General features: G+C 34.3%; 1 protein-coding gene across 5 annotated transcripts in view; it reads right to left on the bottom strand.

The window, feature by feature from the left end:
- The window catches only part of WASHC3 (WASH complex subunit 3), a 56,298-nt gene that overhangs the window by 17,980 nt on the left and 19,842 nt on the right, over nucleotides 1-18,476 (bottom strand). For all 5 annotated transcript variants that reach the window (XM_045780193.2, XM_045780192.2, XM_045780194.2 and 2 more), the window contains one exon: nucleotides 6,810-6,874. In XM_045780193.2, coding sequence (XP_045636149.1) covers nucleotides 6,810-6,874 — 65 coding nt within the window. The remainder of the gene's footprint in view (nucleotides 1-6,809; nucleotides 6,875-18,476) is intronic.

The raw sequence follows: 18,476 nt of genomic DNA, 5'->3' as shown, positions 1-18,476 counted from the left end.
TAGTAAGATGATTGCATCAGTAATCAAAACTTCCCAACAAGCAAAAGTCCGGGAGTAGACAGCTTTACTCATGGTGAATTCTACCAAACATACAAAGATTTAATACCTATCCTTCTCAAACTCTTTACAAAAAAACTGAAGAGGAGGGAATGCTTCCAAACTTATTTTAGGAGGCCAGGATTACCCTAATACCAAAACCAGACAAAGACACACCACACATGCACACACATACATACATTACAGGCTAACATAGCCCTGATGAACAAAGATGCAAAAATCTTCAACAAAATACTAGCAAACTGAATTCAGTAATACATTAAAAGGATCATATACCACGATCAAGTGGAGTTTATTCTAGGGAAGCAAGAAGGGTTCAACATCCACAAATAAATCAATGTGATAGGCCACATTAACAAAATGAAAGACAAAAATCATATGATCATCTCAATAAATGCATAAAAACATGGGACAAAATACAACAACCACTTATGATAAAAACTATAAACAAAGGAGGTACAGAAGAAACACTTGTCAATATAATAAAGGCCATATATAACAAACCCACAGCTAACATCAATCAATACTGAAAAACTGAAAATTCTTCCTATAAAATTAGGAATAAGACAAGGATACCCACTAGCCCCACTTTTATTCAAGATAGTATTGGAAGTCCTAGGCACAACAATTAGGCCAGGAGAAGAAACAAAAGGCATCAAACTGGAAAAAAAGTAAAACTGTCACTATTTGCAGACGACATGATACTATGCACAGAAAACTCAAACAACGGCACCAAAAAACTGTTAGAACTAATAAATGAATTCAGCAAAATAGCAGGATACAAAATCAACATATGGCAATTCATGGTGTTTCTATAATCTAATTAACAAATTATCAGAAAGAGAAATTAGGAAAACAATCCCATTCACAATTTTATCAAAAAGAATAAAATCCCTAGAAATAACCTTGAGGTGGTAAAATTTTTAAGGAGGTGAAAGACCTGTATACTGAAAATTATAAGATACTAATAAAAGAAATTGAAGAAGACACAAATAAATGGAAAGATATCCCATGCTCATGGATTGGAAGAATTAGTATTGTTAAAATGTCCATACTACCCAAGCATTCTACAGATTTAATCCAATCCCTATCAAAATTCCAATGGCCTTTAAGAACAAATAATTCTAAAATTTGAGAAAGCAATCTTGAGAAAGATCAAAGCTGAAGGTATCATGCTCCAATTTCAAACCACAGTACAAAGCTATACTAATCAAAACAGTATGTTATTAGTATAAACACAGACACACAGATAAATGGAACAGAACTAACAGCCCAGAATTAAACCCACACATATATGGACAATCAATTTATGAGAAAGGAGTCAAGAATACACAAAGGAGAAAAGACAGTCTCTTCAACAAATATGTTGAAAAAACCGGACAACCACATGCAAAAGAATGAAACTAGACCACTATGTTATACCACACACAAAAAGTTAACTCAAAGTGGCTTAAAGACTTGAATGTAAGACCTGAAACCATAAAATTCTTAGAAGGAAACCTGCAATAAGCTGCTCAACATTGGTCTTAGTGATATTTTTGTGGATCTGACTCCAAAAACAAGGGAAATAAAAGTAAAAATAAACAAATGGGATTATATTAAACTAAAAAGCTCCTGCACAGCAAAAGAAACCATCATCAAATTGAAAAGGCAACCAACTGAATGGGAGAAGATTTTTGCAAATCATATATCTGACAAGGGATTAATATCTAAAATTCATAAAACTCAACAACAAAATAATAAACAACCTGATTAAAAAATAGGCAAAAGATCTGAATAGACATTTTGCCAAAGAAGACATACAAATGAACAACAGGCACATGAAAAGATCTTCAACATCATTAATTATTAGAGAAAAGCAAATCAAAACCACAATGAGATATCACCTCCCACTGGACAGAATGGGTATTATTGAAAAGACAAGAAATAACAAATGATGGGTAGGATGTGGAGAAAAGGTAACCCTCATATACTGTTGGTGGGAATGCAACTTGGTATAGCCACTGTGGAAAACAATATGAAGATTCCTTAAAAAATTAAGAATAGAACTATATAATCCAGCTATTTGACTTGTGGGTATTTATTTATTTTTAAGATTTTATTTATTTATTTGATAGAAAGCACAAGTAGGGAGGAGGGGTAGAGGGAGAAGCAGGCTCCCTACTAAGCAGGGAGCCCCATGCGGGGCTCGATCCCAGGACCCTGGGATCATAACCAGAGCCAAAGGCAGATGCTTAACCGACTGAACCACCCAGCCGCCTCTGACTTATGAGCATTTATCCAAAGAATACAAAAATGCTGATTTGCAAAGATATTTGCACCGCTATGTTTATGCAGTATTATTTACAATAATCAAGAAATGGAAATAACTTAAATGTCCATCATTGGATGGATGGTTAAAGAAGTTGTGGTATATATATATAAAATGAATACTATTCAGCCATAAGAAAGAATGAAATATTGCATTAAAATAACAAAGATGGACCTTGAAGGTATTATGCTAAGTGAAATAAGTCAGACGGTGGAAGACAAATATCAAATGATCTTACCCACATGTGGAATCTAAATAAAAGCAAACACATGAGTTAACAAAATAATACAAATATAAGGTCATAGATACAGAGAACAGATTGGTGGTTACCAGAGAGGAAGTTAGGTTGGGGTAGGCGAAATGAGTGAATGGAGTGAAGTATGGTGATGGATGATGGTAACGACTTGTAGTGGTGATCACTTTGTAGTGTATACAGATGTCAAATTACAACGCTGTATACCTGCAACATATAATGTTATATACTAATTTTACCTCAAAAAAATGCTACAAACTGTACCCCCACACACTAATATTAAAGAGTGTGACCAGCTGAATTTTAATTTCAGAAGTCTATTCTTTACTGCAAAGCTTAAAATATAGACTTTTCAGTTTGAGAAAACAGTATAATTCAAAAGAATAACTACTCTGTGTATGTCAGATGTCTTCGTTGAAAATACAATGATACACAGGCAACTAGAGGATTATAAATAAGTTGTGATCCAAAAGCCTGGTAAATCCAATTGTTTAGAACTTGCTACATTTTCCCTCATTAAAGCATGCATAAATCACAACTAACATTTATTGGACTTTTACTACTTGTCCAGAGCTGTGCTAAATGCTTACATCATTCTCTTGAGAAAGGTGAACTTTTCTATTTACGATTTTACTGATGAGTAAATTTATGCACAGAGCAATTAAACAATTAGTCCAGGGTCACACTGCTAGAAAATGGTAGGGCAGAATCTGAATAAGCAGATTCATCTCTTCCTGGGCAGGTCCAGAGGCTAGTCTACATATCCTAAAATAGTAAAAGTAGTAATTACTAGGTAATAGTAGTAACTATAGTTCTGGGACATAAAAGTATACCCAAAAAACAGGATAAGGGAGAAACTATTTTTTTTTCCCGGTAAGAAAATTAGGCATTGACTGAAAGAATTCACCTATTGTATAGTTCTGAATACAAAACTAGAACAGATTAATCTTTAAGATTTCCATTTTGTTTCCCCTTAAACTCTTCAGAGTATGATGATGACAAACGTATTCTTTCACATGTCTTTATTTCATTGGCATTGAAAACTAATTTTTACAAGCTAAACAGGAATCATTCTCAGTTATATAAGCACTACTGTTATTTTCAAAATCTTGGAACTTTTAAAAATAACTAATCATTTAGTAGCAAACAAATTTTATTTGGTAATTATCAGGCCTTTTCTTCAGTTTCATAGACTTTCTAAAATTCAATGACAGTCATTTTTCTAGGAAAATAGTCAGGTTTTCTTCTCTCTCATCAGGTAAACTGTTTTAGTTTAAAATTATGTCTCTTAGCTTCCAAATTTTTATACACACAAGTCAATCAAATAATAATGTATTTGTGATCAGTCTTTATTTTTATATTAACCTTAATTTTGCTCTTTGCTCAGTGCAGACAGATCTAGATGATTTCCTCTACAGTTGTATTTGTCTGTCTTACCACCTAAGACTAATTTAAGAAGAGAGTATGTTTATACTTTAAAGGAAAAACAAAACAATGTTTACTGAAAGTTCTTGGCTAAAATTCTAAATAAAAGTATACTCTTCCCTCAGATGGCACATTTTCTTCTCCTTCATCATCTCAGACGTTCCTCCCAAAGTGAGGCTCCTTAGTTTTCTATAAACATGATTCCCAAAATGCCAGAATTCCTCTTTAACAAGGTGATTGATTTCATTTATCATATCTAGCTAAGTGCTAAAACTGGTTTTCTAGCAGTAGTGGTGATAGGTTATAGTGAGTCACCCTACTCTAACCCTTGTGACCGATGGCATGTACTTATGAGGTCATGGATCAGAATTCAGGCTCCAGGCTGTGGTTGAGGAGCAGCTTTTCTGTAAGACAATGTTAACTGTTACTGGAATTCTACCCCAAAACTTGGCACCACCTTGCAACTGAATGTTTCTCAACATTTACAGACAATGACGGGCTCTCAAACTTGCTAAATGAGATACATCAAGGAAGTATTGGGGGTGCTGGGGGTTCTCCCCTTGGTAGTCATCCATGGACTTCCCCCCCCGCCCATGGTGATACCTAAATGGAGTCTTGATGAATATGAAATTAGCCAGGCCAATAAGAGGGGGGAAGGGAGTTCCAAGGAGAGAAAAAAATTCAAAGACACCAAAAGGGAATAGGAGAATGATACATTCAGAGAACTGCAAGTAGTCTGCTATAGCTGCAGGAGATAGGAATGTATGGAAGGGTGGCAAGAAATGAAGAAGACAGTCTGGGTCTTGATGATAAAAACATCTACATGCAATTCTGAGATGTTAGAATATGTGTCAAAGGCAGCTGAGAGTCACAGAAAGTTTTGAAACAAGAATGAATATGAACAGATCCACTAAGGCTTTAGTGACAGACTGAAAGAGAAGGAAACCAATTGGGAGCTATTATAATAATTCAGGTAAGAAATGATGAGGGCTTGAACTAAATAGCAATGGGCACGGAGTCCTGTGATCAGCTGTCAGAGATATTAAAAATGAAAAAAATCATAAGTGACTGACAGGGACAGGGAAGAAGATAGAATCAAGGATGACTTTCAAGTTTTTGGTGTGGGTAGCTGTTGAAGTAAAAGATTATGAAGTAGGTTTAGGCTGGGCAGAGGATGAAATGAAGCCAGTAGGGGGTAAAGAGATTGGATATCCAACATATGCTGATGCTTACTGGACTGTTAGTTTTCCATTACATTTTCTCTGGAGAGAAAAATCATCATTTTAAAGGTCATTTTAGCCTTCTGTTATTATAGAAGGTCTACTGTGTATTTCCAGAAGCAAAAAAGAGGTCATGGTCTATGTTAAATATATTTATAACATATATTCCAATGAATACCAAAATGGATTGGACCCATATGTTCAATTCACATTAAAATATATGTCACAATCCATCTGCTTTTAAAGTGTGTGTCAGAAACAATTTCCAGAACAAATGCCAAATATCCTGGAGACGTCTGAGTTCAAATTACCGATATATGCCATTGTACTTAAACTGTTTGCTACTTGGATATATACTAAATGAAGATACATGTTTGAAATCTGTTCTTACAGACTTTTAAAAAATTCTTAAATATTGTTTTTAAAAGATAAAATATGAGAAAAAGACTGTTTTATGGTGTTTCACCTCCAAAATGCACACATTTTCTTGAAGGGCCGAGAGCCAAGAAAAATTTCAAAGTATACTGCTAGTATAGTATGAATGTCTGGACAACATAACTAAATACATCAGGGTGAACTAAAACCCCAAACTGGACTCTTTACAAGCATCTAGATACTTGAAAAACAGACTAGCTCTGAATAATCCATTAAGATATATTTTATCCAGAATGAGCTATGTAGCCAGGTTTGCTTGGATGGAATAAATTATTGTCAAATTTCTAAGCCACGATTTGTCAGCATTTCTCAAAAAAATTTTTTGTACAAAATTCACAGAAACAGATATCTAGTTTCATAATAATCATTAATGTGGACCTAGAGTGGCTTTACCCTATTTATTTCTCAATTTGGTTCAACTTAGATCATGGTAGGGTAAATTTCCTATACACTAAGGTCTTAAAAAGTCAAGGAAGGAAGGAAGGAAGGAAGGAAGGAAGGGAGGGAGGGAGGGAGGGAGGAAGGAAGGAAGGAAGGAAGGAAGGAAGGAAGGAAAGAAAGAAAGAAAGAAAGAAAGAAAGAAAGAAAGAAAAAAAGAAAAAGAGGGGGGAGGGGAGGGAGGGAGGGATGGGAGGGAAGGAGGAAGGAAGGAAGAAAGGGAGAGAAAGAGAGAAAGGAAGGAAGGAAGGGAGAGAGAGAGGGAAGGAGGGAGGGAGGGAGGAAGGAAGGGAGGGAGGGAGGGGGGAGGAAGGAAAGGAGAAAAGAAAAGAATAGAATAAAAAAGAACAGAAAAACATGGCATGAAAGAAAAAAAACTTCTTGTTGACACTACTACTGTGCAGCAAAACTGTCATCAAATTCCATCTCTTTTGGATGTATAGATTCATCAACGACCTATTGAAACTGCTCCTATAATGTGTAATGGCTGGTTTTAGTAGCATAGGATAGATTTTTCATTTTTGTAACATTAGCAGAGACATTATTTATGAAGGTGGTTTCCTCAAGCATAAAACACTGTATAGTGGAAAAAAATAGAGCCTGAAATATTTTTATTGTAACTGATAGATTTAACATCTTGGCATTATATTACATTAGATGAATTACTTACTCAAGAAGATCTGGGTCTAGTCCTTCCGATATCATTTTGTTTCTTATTGCCATCACTGGAACACCCTAAGCAAAGGACATAAGATAATCAATTATTAAAAATGCCTCCTTCATAAAAACAGATAAATAGAACAATGAAGGAGAATTGAGAGCCCAGATATAAACCCAAATACAGATGGCCAACTAATATTTGACCAGGGAGCCAAAAATGGAGAAAAGAAAGTCTCTTTAATTGATGGTGCTGGGAAATTGGATAGTCAAATGTAATGGAAAGAAACCTAATCCCTAACACCACTTACAAAAATTAACTCAAAATGGATTAAAGACTTAAATGTAAAACCTGAAACCATGAAACTCCTAGAAGAAAACATTGGAAAAAAGCTTCTTGATATGGGTGGGAGTTGATAATGATTTTATGGAAATCACACCTAAAGCACGAGTAACAAAATACAAAATAAGTGAGACTGTATCAAACTAAAAAGCTTCTGCACAGCAAAAGAAACCATCAACAAAGTGAAAATAAAATACCTACATCAAAAACTAATGATGTACTGTATGGTGACTAACATATCATAATAAAAAAATAATAAAATAAAATACCTGTAGAATGGGAAAGAATATTTACGAACCATATAACTGATAAGAGGTTAGTATCCAAAATATATAAAGAACTCATTCAACTCAACAGCAAAATCTTAAATAATGCAATTTAAAAATGGGAAAAGGACCTGAGTGTGCATTTTCCAAAGATATATGAATGACCCAACACGTACACAAAAAGATGTTCAATATCCCTAGTTAATAGAGAAAATGCAAATCACAAACAATGAGATACCACCTCATGCCTGTTAGAATGGCCATCATTAAAAAGATAAGAGATAACAGATGCTGGCATGGATGTGAGCAAGGGAACCCTTGTATACTGTTAGTGGGACTGTAAATTGGTACAGCCACTATGGAAAACAATATGAAGATTACTCAAAAATTCAATATAGAACTACCATATCATCTAGCAATTCCAGGGCCGGGAATATATCCAAAGGAAATGAATCTACTAACTCAAAAAGAGATCTGTAGGTCCATTTTTGTAGCAGCATTGTTTATTATAGTCAAAACACAGAAACAACTTAAGTGTCCACCAATGGATGAATGGAGAAAGAAGCTATGGTATATAAACACACAATGGAATATTATTCAGCCATAAAAAATGAGAAAATCCTACCATTTATCACAGCATGGATGGACATTGAAAGCATTATGCTAAACACATAAGACAAATACTTTATGATCTCATTCTATGTGGAATCTAAAAGCAAAACAAAACTACCAAACTCAGAAAAAAAGAGACCAGATTTGTGGTTACTAGAGGCAAGGATGGGGAGGGGGGGTGGTATGAGGAAGGAAGGGGAATTGGAGAAAGGTGGTCAAAAGGAGAAACTTCCAGTTATAAGATAAAGAAGTAATAGGGATGTAATGTACAACATAATGAACTACAGCTAACACTGCTGTGTGATATATAGGAAACTTGTTCAGAGAATACATCCTAAGAATTCTCATCACAAGGAGAAATTTTTTTCTTTTCTTCTCACTGTATCTGTGTGAGATGATGGATGTTAACTAAACCTATTGTGGTAATCATTTCACAATATATGTAAATCAAACCATCATGCTGTATGCCTTAAACTTATACAGTGATGTATTTTAATTATTTCTCAATAAAACAAAAAAATTAAATGAATAGAAGCTAAAATAAAAAGCCTCCTTTAAAGGCCTCCACAAGGCCTAAAACAAGACCTTTTAGATGGCTCATATTTAAAATAGTTCTTATTTTGGTTTTATATTAGTATGGATGTAGCGCTTGAATAATCTAATAAGGTACACATTTCAACTGACTTAATGGAATCAGTGCTATCCAATATCACATAAGCCCAAATTAAATCATTTGAGCTTATCCATTACTAATTCTGCTGCAAACAAGTCAGATAATCACATTCTTACTCTTCTTATACCTCAAACAAACAAACAAACAAAAAAAAGGTTGATAACTTGAACGATTAAAACCTTGGCTGGGATGCACAATAAATACTTAACTAGAGTAAATGTCTTTTCAAATAAAGATTTCAGAGCTTTCTATTCTTAAGTATAGCTATGTTAATGTTCTTTTCATAAGCAAATGGTCCAATTCCATTTGGACACAAAGGTCAAATAAAATTCAAGAATTCTCCTGGGACTGTATTATACATCTTATCTACCCCAATATAAACACTAAATAATGATAATGCTAATAGTGTACAAGTCACAAAAACATTGAGAACATGTGAATCTCAAAATTCAGGATAAGAACAGAAAAACAATAAGAAAAGGATATGTCAGAAATAAATACATATTTACTTGAAAAGGCGACTGATTTGATGATAAACATTTACTAAAAAAGCTCACTTATAAAGCTCTAAGGGAAGAAGATGCAATCAAGTCTGCCAATTCCTGCTCTTCACATCATTCCAAAAGATGAGGAAACACTAATATGTGTTAAATTTGAGGACCTTCATTATATCACTTTCAAAAGTGGAATCACTGTGCTTTAAAAGGTTGTACACACAGTTGGGACCCTCTCTGTCATATCTCTTCATCCCATGTGGCAGAAAGGATAAGCTGAGCCAGAGTCCACGTGGGAAAAAGCTCAATCACTTTTCCATGGGTGCTGCACACTCTTCCCTTCAGGCCTTCCATGTCACTAGCCAGTTGTGTGACATTCAGTTTTGAACCCAAGGTATAGAAGAGGCCCCTTAGGAGCACTAATGCTCCAGGTCCAATTTCTCCCTAATAGGACTTTAATATTATCATCACCTTAATACAAATCTCATAAAGCTTGATACAAAAATAATTTGGCCTGTGTTCCAAAGGACGCATTCCAAAGGGATTTGCTGCTATGTTTCCAGTGATGTTGCTTAGAAAATTTGTTGTTTTGATATATTCTTCCTTAGGGGTTAAGGAACAGAGCTGGGTTTGTTAAACATCAAAAAGAAGTGTCCAATTTCTGATCTCCAAGAGACAAAGCTACTGGTGGTCTAAGTTGGACATGAGAGACCTCAAAACTGAAGTCTACTGAACTGTGGGATTATTTTTGGCAAGTGATAATGGCAGTTTGTCCAACATAAGTAATGAAGAAGAGAGAAGGCAGCCGTAAGTTTGATGTTCCAAAAAATCACGTCTGTATTTGCGTCACTGGAGAAAGTGTGTAAAGAAGCCACACTAATGAAATTATGATGGCAACACTAACAGTTACTAACTAGTTTCTTATATCACAAAAACTGAAGGTTGCCAATATTTACATTTATTATGTTAATGAAAGACAAGCTACTAAATTCTTTTATAAACCATGTTGAAGTTTTCCTAGTTTTAGATTAGAAGTGAAGAAAAAAAAAAAACCTTACTCAATCTAATAGAGATAAATGACTTTTCTTTTTTAAAGTAACAAAAAATGCTCCTTATACTTTAGTCTCTCCTCTCAGTTTATGACCTTGACTCACAACAATTCAGTTATGAAAGATGCAAAATATTATTATTTTTTCCTTACCTAGGTCAACAATTAAAAAAAAAGATCTGTTGAGTTGACAGTTGAATAGTACTTTTTTTACTTGCAGGGAGAGGGAATGAGTAGGACTTGAATAGATGCCAGGGGCTGGAAAAAAGGCAACTGGTCCTCTAATCAGGTTGTTTACTTAAATTTTAACTTAGTGAAATGGACTCAACCATTTCTTTGCTTTCTGATTTTCAATAGTGCTATCTTAAAAATATCTATCCTGCCTTTTATGAAATATATTAGAATAAAATCTTCAGGTGAAATATTCTATATAATAGATACTAAATGTTTACTGAACGAATCCTACCACAAAAGCAAGCACATGCTCAACGATCTTCTGGAAGTTTTCTGTGAAGGGATACAAAATTAATTTAAATAAATCTCTTAATCACTGTAAAATGAATATGGCTATCTAAAAAAAGGGAAGCTTTATTCCTAATGACTTGTACAGATTTAGAAAATGCTAGACTCTGATATTAACTCCAATACTGTTGCCATGAAGGGTCACTGATTTGAACCTAAATATTTGGGGGGGGGGGGGCAGCGGGGAGGGGAAACAGGTTCACATATCTTGACTAGTGCTATGTGGTTTATATGGAGCAAATAGTACATTCTTCCTTTTTCAATGATTATCTCAAGAGATAAGATAAGAATATATTTCTCACTGAGTGCCCATCAGATATCTTTAAAGATGAAGGAACAAATCACTGTAAAATGGACAAAATGACACTGGTCATGACTAGGATCCCAGGAAACTGGTAAAGTACATTTGTAAAAATAAATACATTAGCCAATAAATACTCCATGTGCCCTTTAGGAATGGGAACTAAAGTAAGCTTAAATGTCTATAAAGAAAAGCTTTTTATATAACATAAACCTTTTTATATAACATGATAAATATTAGGTGTAATGATCATGGTGCATTTTGTGTTTTCTTTGCATTTTGTAGCTACTCAAGTATTAGTTGATCTAAGAGTAATTTGGTGCTGTGGAAGAACCATTTTTTCCCTTCATTATAATGTAAAAATAATACCTAAAATGTAAAGACTTGCTTTGATAGGGTAATTAATTCTATGAATACTTCAGCTAAATTACAGCTTTGCTATACCACATTTAACTCAAATGATATTTGTTCTTTGAAATATGTATTCATTAAAATTTCCTAAATTTGATTATATTTCTACTTTCCAGGAATAAAACCTTAAAAAGAATTTCTATTACAAATTATTTTGGAATTCACTACCAAAATTAAAAGTGTAATAAGTTCAGATGGACTTCTGTTCAGTTTTTGAAAATGTATTACTATATGTACCTATTCAAGGAGAATTAAAGAAATATCTCAAAATATGGCAATAAAAGCTATAAAGAATAGAATTCTTAGTAATTAATTATAAAGATGATTCTACTGATTGAAACCAAAAAATAGTCACTTCTGAACTAATTTTCCAATAGTGGTAATGTGTTTGAACTGGTATGTCATGAGTCTCATTCAACGCCCTTAGCGATCCATAGGTACCCATCGAAAGAGAGATGATCAGTATTAGCCATTCTGCGTGGCCAAAGAACCACAATGAAGGGCCCTGAATCTGATATCAGTGTGTCATCAGCACATGTTCTAACCAACTAACTGAATAAAAGTCACTTGTAAACTTGGGCTAGGAAAACAACAAGAAAAGTTGGGATGGTGTCTTATATTATGAAAAACTATGGTAAGATATATCTGGAGATATTTTTAAAAATTACAGTATCTCTTCAAGTAGAGAAATAATTTTCATTGATTTTTCTCAATAAAATTTAATATTTTGAAATCTATTTCCTTTTAAAACATACAGTTAACATATTAGCATTTTTTCTAAACTGTAAAACAATCCTTATCAAAAAATTAACTTACAAATGAAATTTTGTGTCCTACATCGCTATGATCCATTCAAGACAAATTATCTTCCACACAAGATCTGTCTACCCCATTATGAATGTTTACACTCTAAAATCCTTGTCAAATACGGTACTAAAATGTCTTCCTTAAGTTGATGGTCTCTAAAACCACTAAGACACTTCTCTGCCACCTGAGATGAGCCCACTTCCTTATTATAGTTCATTTGCTCCTCTGGTCTTTTACTTTTTCTCCCACTGCTAAACCATAATCGTTGACAAATTTATAGTTATGGTAAGAATCACAATATTTCCGAAAAGAGTAAATCTGAATAAATAACTACTTAATTTACATCACTATTATTTCCTACTCACAACTTTGGAAAACCGTTTTGTGAGGTCCCTTATTTCTGGTAGAATGGTTAGTAGCAAAGAAGATAAAAGGGGACTGAGAAATCAAAGTTGGGCGACTAAAAAATTATAGTCAGATCAAAGTAAAAGAACTATACCACACATTTCAGCCAAGTAAAAAAACTGTCATTGTTAGTATGTATCTTCCAAAGCTTCCTTAAGAACCTTAATAGTAGAGTACTGTTCTTTTTGTTGCAACTTCTAAAGAGTTACAGAGTTGTTTAAATGAGTTGGAATGAAAGATATGAAGTCTAAAGTTAAAACCATTTTTCTGCAAAATGCCCGTCTTTGTTGATTCCCATTTTATGTATCATTTAAAGGAGATTCCTATGAAATTTAAAACTATCTTAAGCTTATCCTCCAAAAGCTCCCTTCTCTGTGTTTGCTTAACTCCTTTTCCTTTCTTTTATGGGGAGAGGCATATAGAGGTATGGTGTTACAGTGAATTTAAGGCAGATGAAGTAAATTTTATTGGTACTCCACAAAATAAACTGAAATAAAGTATTAAATGTTTTGGCTTGAAAGGATTGTTTCAGATAGGCCACCCTATGTAAATTATTTTAGTTATGATACCAATGACACAAAAATATGACATGGTGAATAAATTCCTAAATATATTCTTTTCATACATCCTTTTATACTTAGGAAAAACTGATTTGGCAAATTTAGCATCCTAAATTTATTACCTTATCAATTATTTTTAAAAGATTATTTTGTATTCTCAATTATCTTATGTTCCATTTACTCCTCCTTTTAAATTGTTTTTAATTTAATTTTTAATTATCTGATATATTATTAAAAAACAAAAAATTCAAGTCTACAGCAGCCAGATATCCTCATATAACTCTAAGGGAGACTGACTTCTTAGTACACCAGTTTTTGGTATATGACTATTCTTTAAATATGATTGAGGATTCTAAATGTTCCTGGAGTTCACAGTTCAAAATGTATTTCTCCAGAGACTATAAGTACCATAAATAGAAATTGTTATGTTTCTGGAAACAAACTCTTCAAATCAACATCTTCTTAGCAAATGATTGCCACAAAAGAAAACTAGACTCTGGAAACAAACTGAAGGGGGGGGGGGTGAGGGATGGGGTAACCGGGTGATGGGTATTAAGGAGGGCACGTGTGGGAATGAGCACTGGGTGTTACACACAACTAATGAATTGTTGAACACTACAACGAAAACTTATGATGTACTATATGCTGGCTAACTGAACATAATAAAAATAAATAAATAAAAAGAAAACTACCATGAAAAATATGTGCTTTCACTAGTAAAATATTCTAAGCTATATATTTATGGCAAAGTGGAATTAGAAAAAAATATATGGGGCATAGATAAGGTAGGTGCATAGACTATTACCAAATGGATACTGACAGCCATTTAACTTAGTAGTACCTGCCCACTACATGTTTTTCCTTCGGTATTCTAAGGAAAACGAGAAATCAGGTAAACAAATATATCAGGGAAAGCAAGAAATTTAAAACCTGAACTTAGCAATATTATTGTTTACTGTTCCCTAACAAACATATATAAGAAAAGGAAAACAGCAAAGAATAAACAAAAGGCCAACACATCATTTAAAATTAATACTTTTCAACATTAAATGTGTACATAGTATGACAGGCTCTGAACTCCCTAACTTTCCAGGCAACTTGGGGAGGGTTCAAAAGGCAGCCAAAATATTGAAAAATCCTAAGTGATTTTGAAATCATTGAAAAAATTGGGTATTTTAATGAAAATCTACAAACTTTTTGGGAAAGAGAAACACTTTTCAGTAAATTTGGCATGATAATTCTTCACACATGGTTTCCTTAGAGGCTAACCTCATTGACTTTAGCAGAGTAAGTAATTTTTTTTCCTTGGGCCAAAAATACAAAGGAGTTACCTATTTCTAGGTTTTCCAGATACTCAGGCTATGGAAGAGCACAGATAACACCTCAAGGGTTCCCAACTGATGGCTAACTGTCACAGTTTTCTGCTTTTGGGGAAATCCTTATCCAATCCTTTTTGCATTTGATATAACAAAGAATGTAAAGGAAGGAGGATAACTGTGGTTTCTTGAGTTCCATTTACCTCAATTCAAAGCTACCATTCTGCTAAGCTTTGCTTTTTTCTTTTAGTTGTAGTTAAATGGACCTGGCTGACCATTTAGTTGATGGGAAAGATAGAATATTTTCCCTTTTCAACTGGCAAAGTTGGCTAAATCGTGCAATTAATTAAATGGGCAAATGTTCACTTATATCTTTTCTTTATTCATCTTTATCCAAATTCATATGTGTAGGAAATCGATCATTATACATGCAGCTTTTATCTTCAATGCAGTGTGAGGCTAAAACACCACACTTTCGTTGTCCATGGCACCTCAATCATTATGCACTCAAAAAATACTGACTTTGATACTGAGCAGTAAACTTTAGGTATTATAAAGGAAACTAACCACCTGTTAGTATTTTAATACTTATAGAGTCAAAAAACAATGAAGAAAGAAATATCATATAGTTGTTAAACTAAATCTGTACCAGTGTTTTCCACAACTCTAACTATATATGAACCAGCAGCTCCTCCTTTTGACTACCCTGTTAATCAGTGATGAGGAACCTACCCTGGAACTCTCTAGACACGGGGAAGTCACACTGGGGTCATATTCCAAACAAGGTTTTAAAACCTTTAACTACTCTTAACTACTTTTACTATACCTTATCTAAAGAGTACTCTACTTGTACTCTTGATTATTTTTCCCAGATCTAAGGTGTGTAACTTCCTGATGAACATCTTTAATAATCAGTTGGAGATTCTTCATCCTTAGGTAATGGAAGTCACATTTCCCCAAGCCAACATCCACTGCTGGCAACAGATGCATCAGAACCACCAAAACCAAGATTATTCAATTCACATTTGAAGACAGCCAAAGAAAACAGAACTTTAAAAAAGTCCAAGTGTCTGAAGAGACTGTTTTGGCAAATATGGTTTCAAAAAATACAAGTCATTAGCTTAATGTGGAAGTCGGACTTTCCCAATGCACAATTTATTACTGGCAAAGGATTCACCAAGCTCTGCCAGTAAAAAGGGGAGAACTGTTGGAAAAGTGATCTATGTACACAATTCCAGTCAAGTTATAAAAGCAATATGTAATTTAGTAAAGGCTTGTGCTGCACTATTATGACAACAAACGTTAAATCAGAATCAAGTATCTGCCACATTTGGAACACAACACTATTACTCACTGAAAAATCTTGTGTAAAACTTGCTTAAAAAGGAAAAAAAAAATCAGAAAATGCCAGCAGGTGGTTCCAGGAACATTCATTAATAATGAGATCCAAATTTGGGGATCAATTAATAGATCATAAACCTAGAGGGAACTTCGAATCTCATTTTATGTATGAGGGAACTGAAGCCTTGAGAGGTGACAATGACCTGAACATGGTCACACAGGTCTGTATGACAAAGCTAAGAAACTATACCATGTTGCATCCCAGAAGTAGAATAAAGATCTAGGTGTAATTCTAGGCATTCAAATTGTGTCACAGAGAAACAACTCTTTTTTGGAAATGTAATCATTCTTCTACCTCACAGAGGGAAGTAATATAGGAGTGACAAAAAAAAGGTAATGGAGACCAAAAAGCAAGATACTGTTTATTTCTCTGTGAACTGGTACTTGTGACACTTGAAAGATTCTGTTGGCTTCTGTTCAAAGAAGTTTATAATAGTTAAGCAGTTTTAATTGCCTGTTTATTTTTTTTTGTTTTTTATTTTAAAATTTTATTTACATTTTGTTAGTTAACATACAGTGCAATATTGGAGTAGAATTCAGTGATTCATCACTTACATACAACACCCAGCGCTCATCACAACCAGTGCCTTACTTAATACCCATCCCCCATCCAGCCCATCCCCCACCCACCCCCCTCCACCAACCCTCAGTTTCTTCTCTATTGTTCACTTATAACTTGTTTCCCTCTCTCCTCTTTTTCTTTTTCCTCCTCCCATATGCTCAGCTGTTTTCTTTCTTAATTTCCACATATGAGTGAGATCATATGGTATTTGTCTTTCCTTGATGGACTTATCTCACTTGGCATAATATATTCTAGCTCCATCCACATCACTGCAAATGAATTGCCTAGTTTCTAAAACAGATTTGCACACATATTGCGTGGAGCACTGGGTGTTATATGCAAATAATGAATCATGGAACACTACATCAAAAACTAAGGATGTACTGTATGGTGACTAACATAACATTATAAAAAATTATTAAACAAACAAACAAACAAACAAACAAACAAACAAACAAACAGATTTGCAGGCATGTGGCAAGTGAAGCAGGGCAAATACCAAAGCAGTACCTTCCAGGAGAAAGCTAGGACTCGGGAAGAGGAAGTTTGCATGGCAGCTTAGAAAGAAAACCAAAAAAAAAAAAAAAAAAAAAAAAAAAAAAAGACTAGTTCATCCTGATATCTAGGAAGCCTGAAAATTTAAAAAAAAAAAAAAAAAAAAAAGTCTGTAGGGGGACCTGGGTGGCTCAGTAGGTTAAGTGTCTGCCTTCACTCATGTCCTGATCTCAGGGTCTTGGAATCCAGCTCCACCTTGAGCCCAGCTAGGGCTCTCTGCTTCTCCCTCTGTGCGCTCTTGCTCCTGCTCTCACTCAAATAAAAAAATAAAATCTTTTAAAGAAATCTGTATTTGTAATTTGTAGGACTTTTTATGTCTTTCTATCTGAAGTGAGTGATTGCTACATGGATAGTCAACAAATTCAAGCTTTTACACTAGTGAAGAAGCTTAAAGGGTTTGAGAAATACTTGTCTATTCCCCGTCTTAGGAAGAATGAAATGGTTCAAGACAATAATTCAGGAAGGAAGCAAGAGAATAGATTACAAGAGGGTTGAGGGCCTAGTAAGTATTAAGAAACGAAGTGGAAGACTACTACACTTTGGAAAAGATAAGAAACAACATTAGTGGAATTATAGGTGCAAGACTCTGCTTATGGAGCAGCAACTCATATTTTTAAATGACAAAAATATAAAGGCAATTAAAAATGAAAGCAATCCTATTATTGTCCTTAAGAGGTGAGAGAACTTACAGCACTGTTAATTTTCTTTTGAGAGTATAGAAATGGTTATTTGGAGGATTTTAGGAGATTTTTATACTGTGGCTATGTAGCGATTTTTTCAGAAAGGCAGGTATTTTTGAGACCATTCTACCCTTTCTTTTGTTAATACAAATAATTCCCTACCTTCTAGATTGTAGGCTTCTAAAATTCAGCTTTTATAACACAATGCTACACGTTACAACGATGGATGTTGTTATACAACAATGGATGACAAACTACTCAAGATCATACCAATAGCCTAAGCACAACTCATCTCATGGATTATGCGGATATTAGTCTTTCTCTACATTAGTAACTAAAACCAATTTTTTTAAGGGGGGGTAGCAGGAGAAGGAGAGAGACTCTTAAGCAGGCCCCACACCCAGTGAGGAGCCCAAGGTGGAGCTTGATCTCACAATCCTGGGATCATGACCGGAGCCAAAATCAAGAGTCAGATGCTTAACTGACTGAGCCACCCAAGCACCCCAAAACCAAATTTAGTAGTGGGCAAATAAGAGAAACCTTAGTCATCCTATAAGGTTGAGAAAAATTGGGCATTTTAATAAAAATCTATAATTTTATTGGGAAAGTGAAACTTTCCAATAGAGATAAGGCGATTTCTAATGAAGCTACCCTCTCAAATTAGCTGAGGTTATCCCCCTTCATATAGTATGTGGTCAAATTCAATTTCTATCTAATCTCTCTG

This window comes from Ursus americanus, chromosome 17 (genome assembly GCF_024610735.1).
Source record: "Ursus americanus isolate L20-20 chromosome 17, mUrsAme1.1.p, whole genome shotgun sequence".
In the NCBI taxonomy this organism is placed as follows: domain Eukaryota; kingdom Metazoa; phylum Chordata; class Mammalia; order Carnivora; family Ursidae; genus Ursus; species Ursus americanus.
This window is presented reverse-complemented; position numbering and strand designations above follow the sequence as displayed.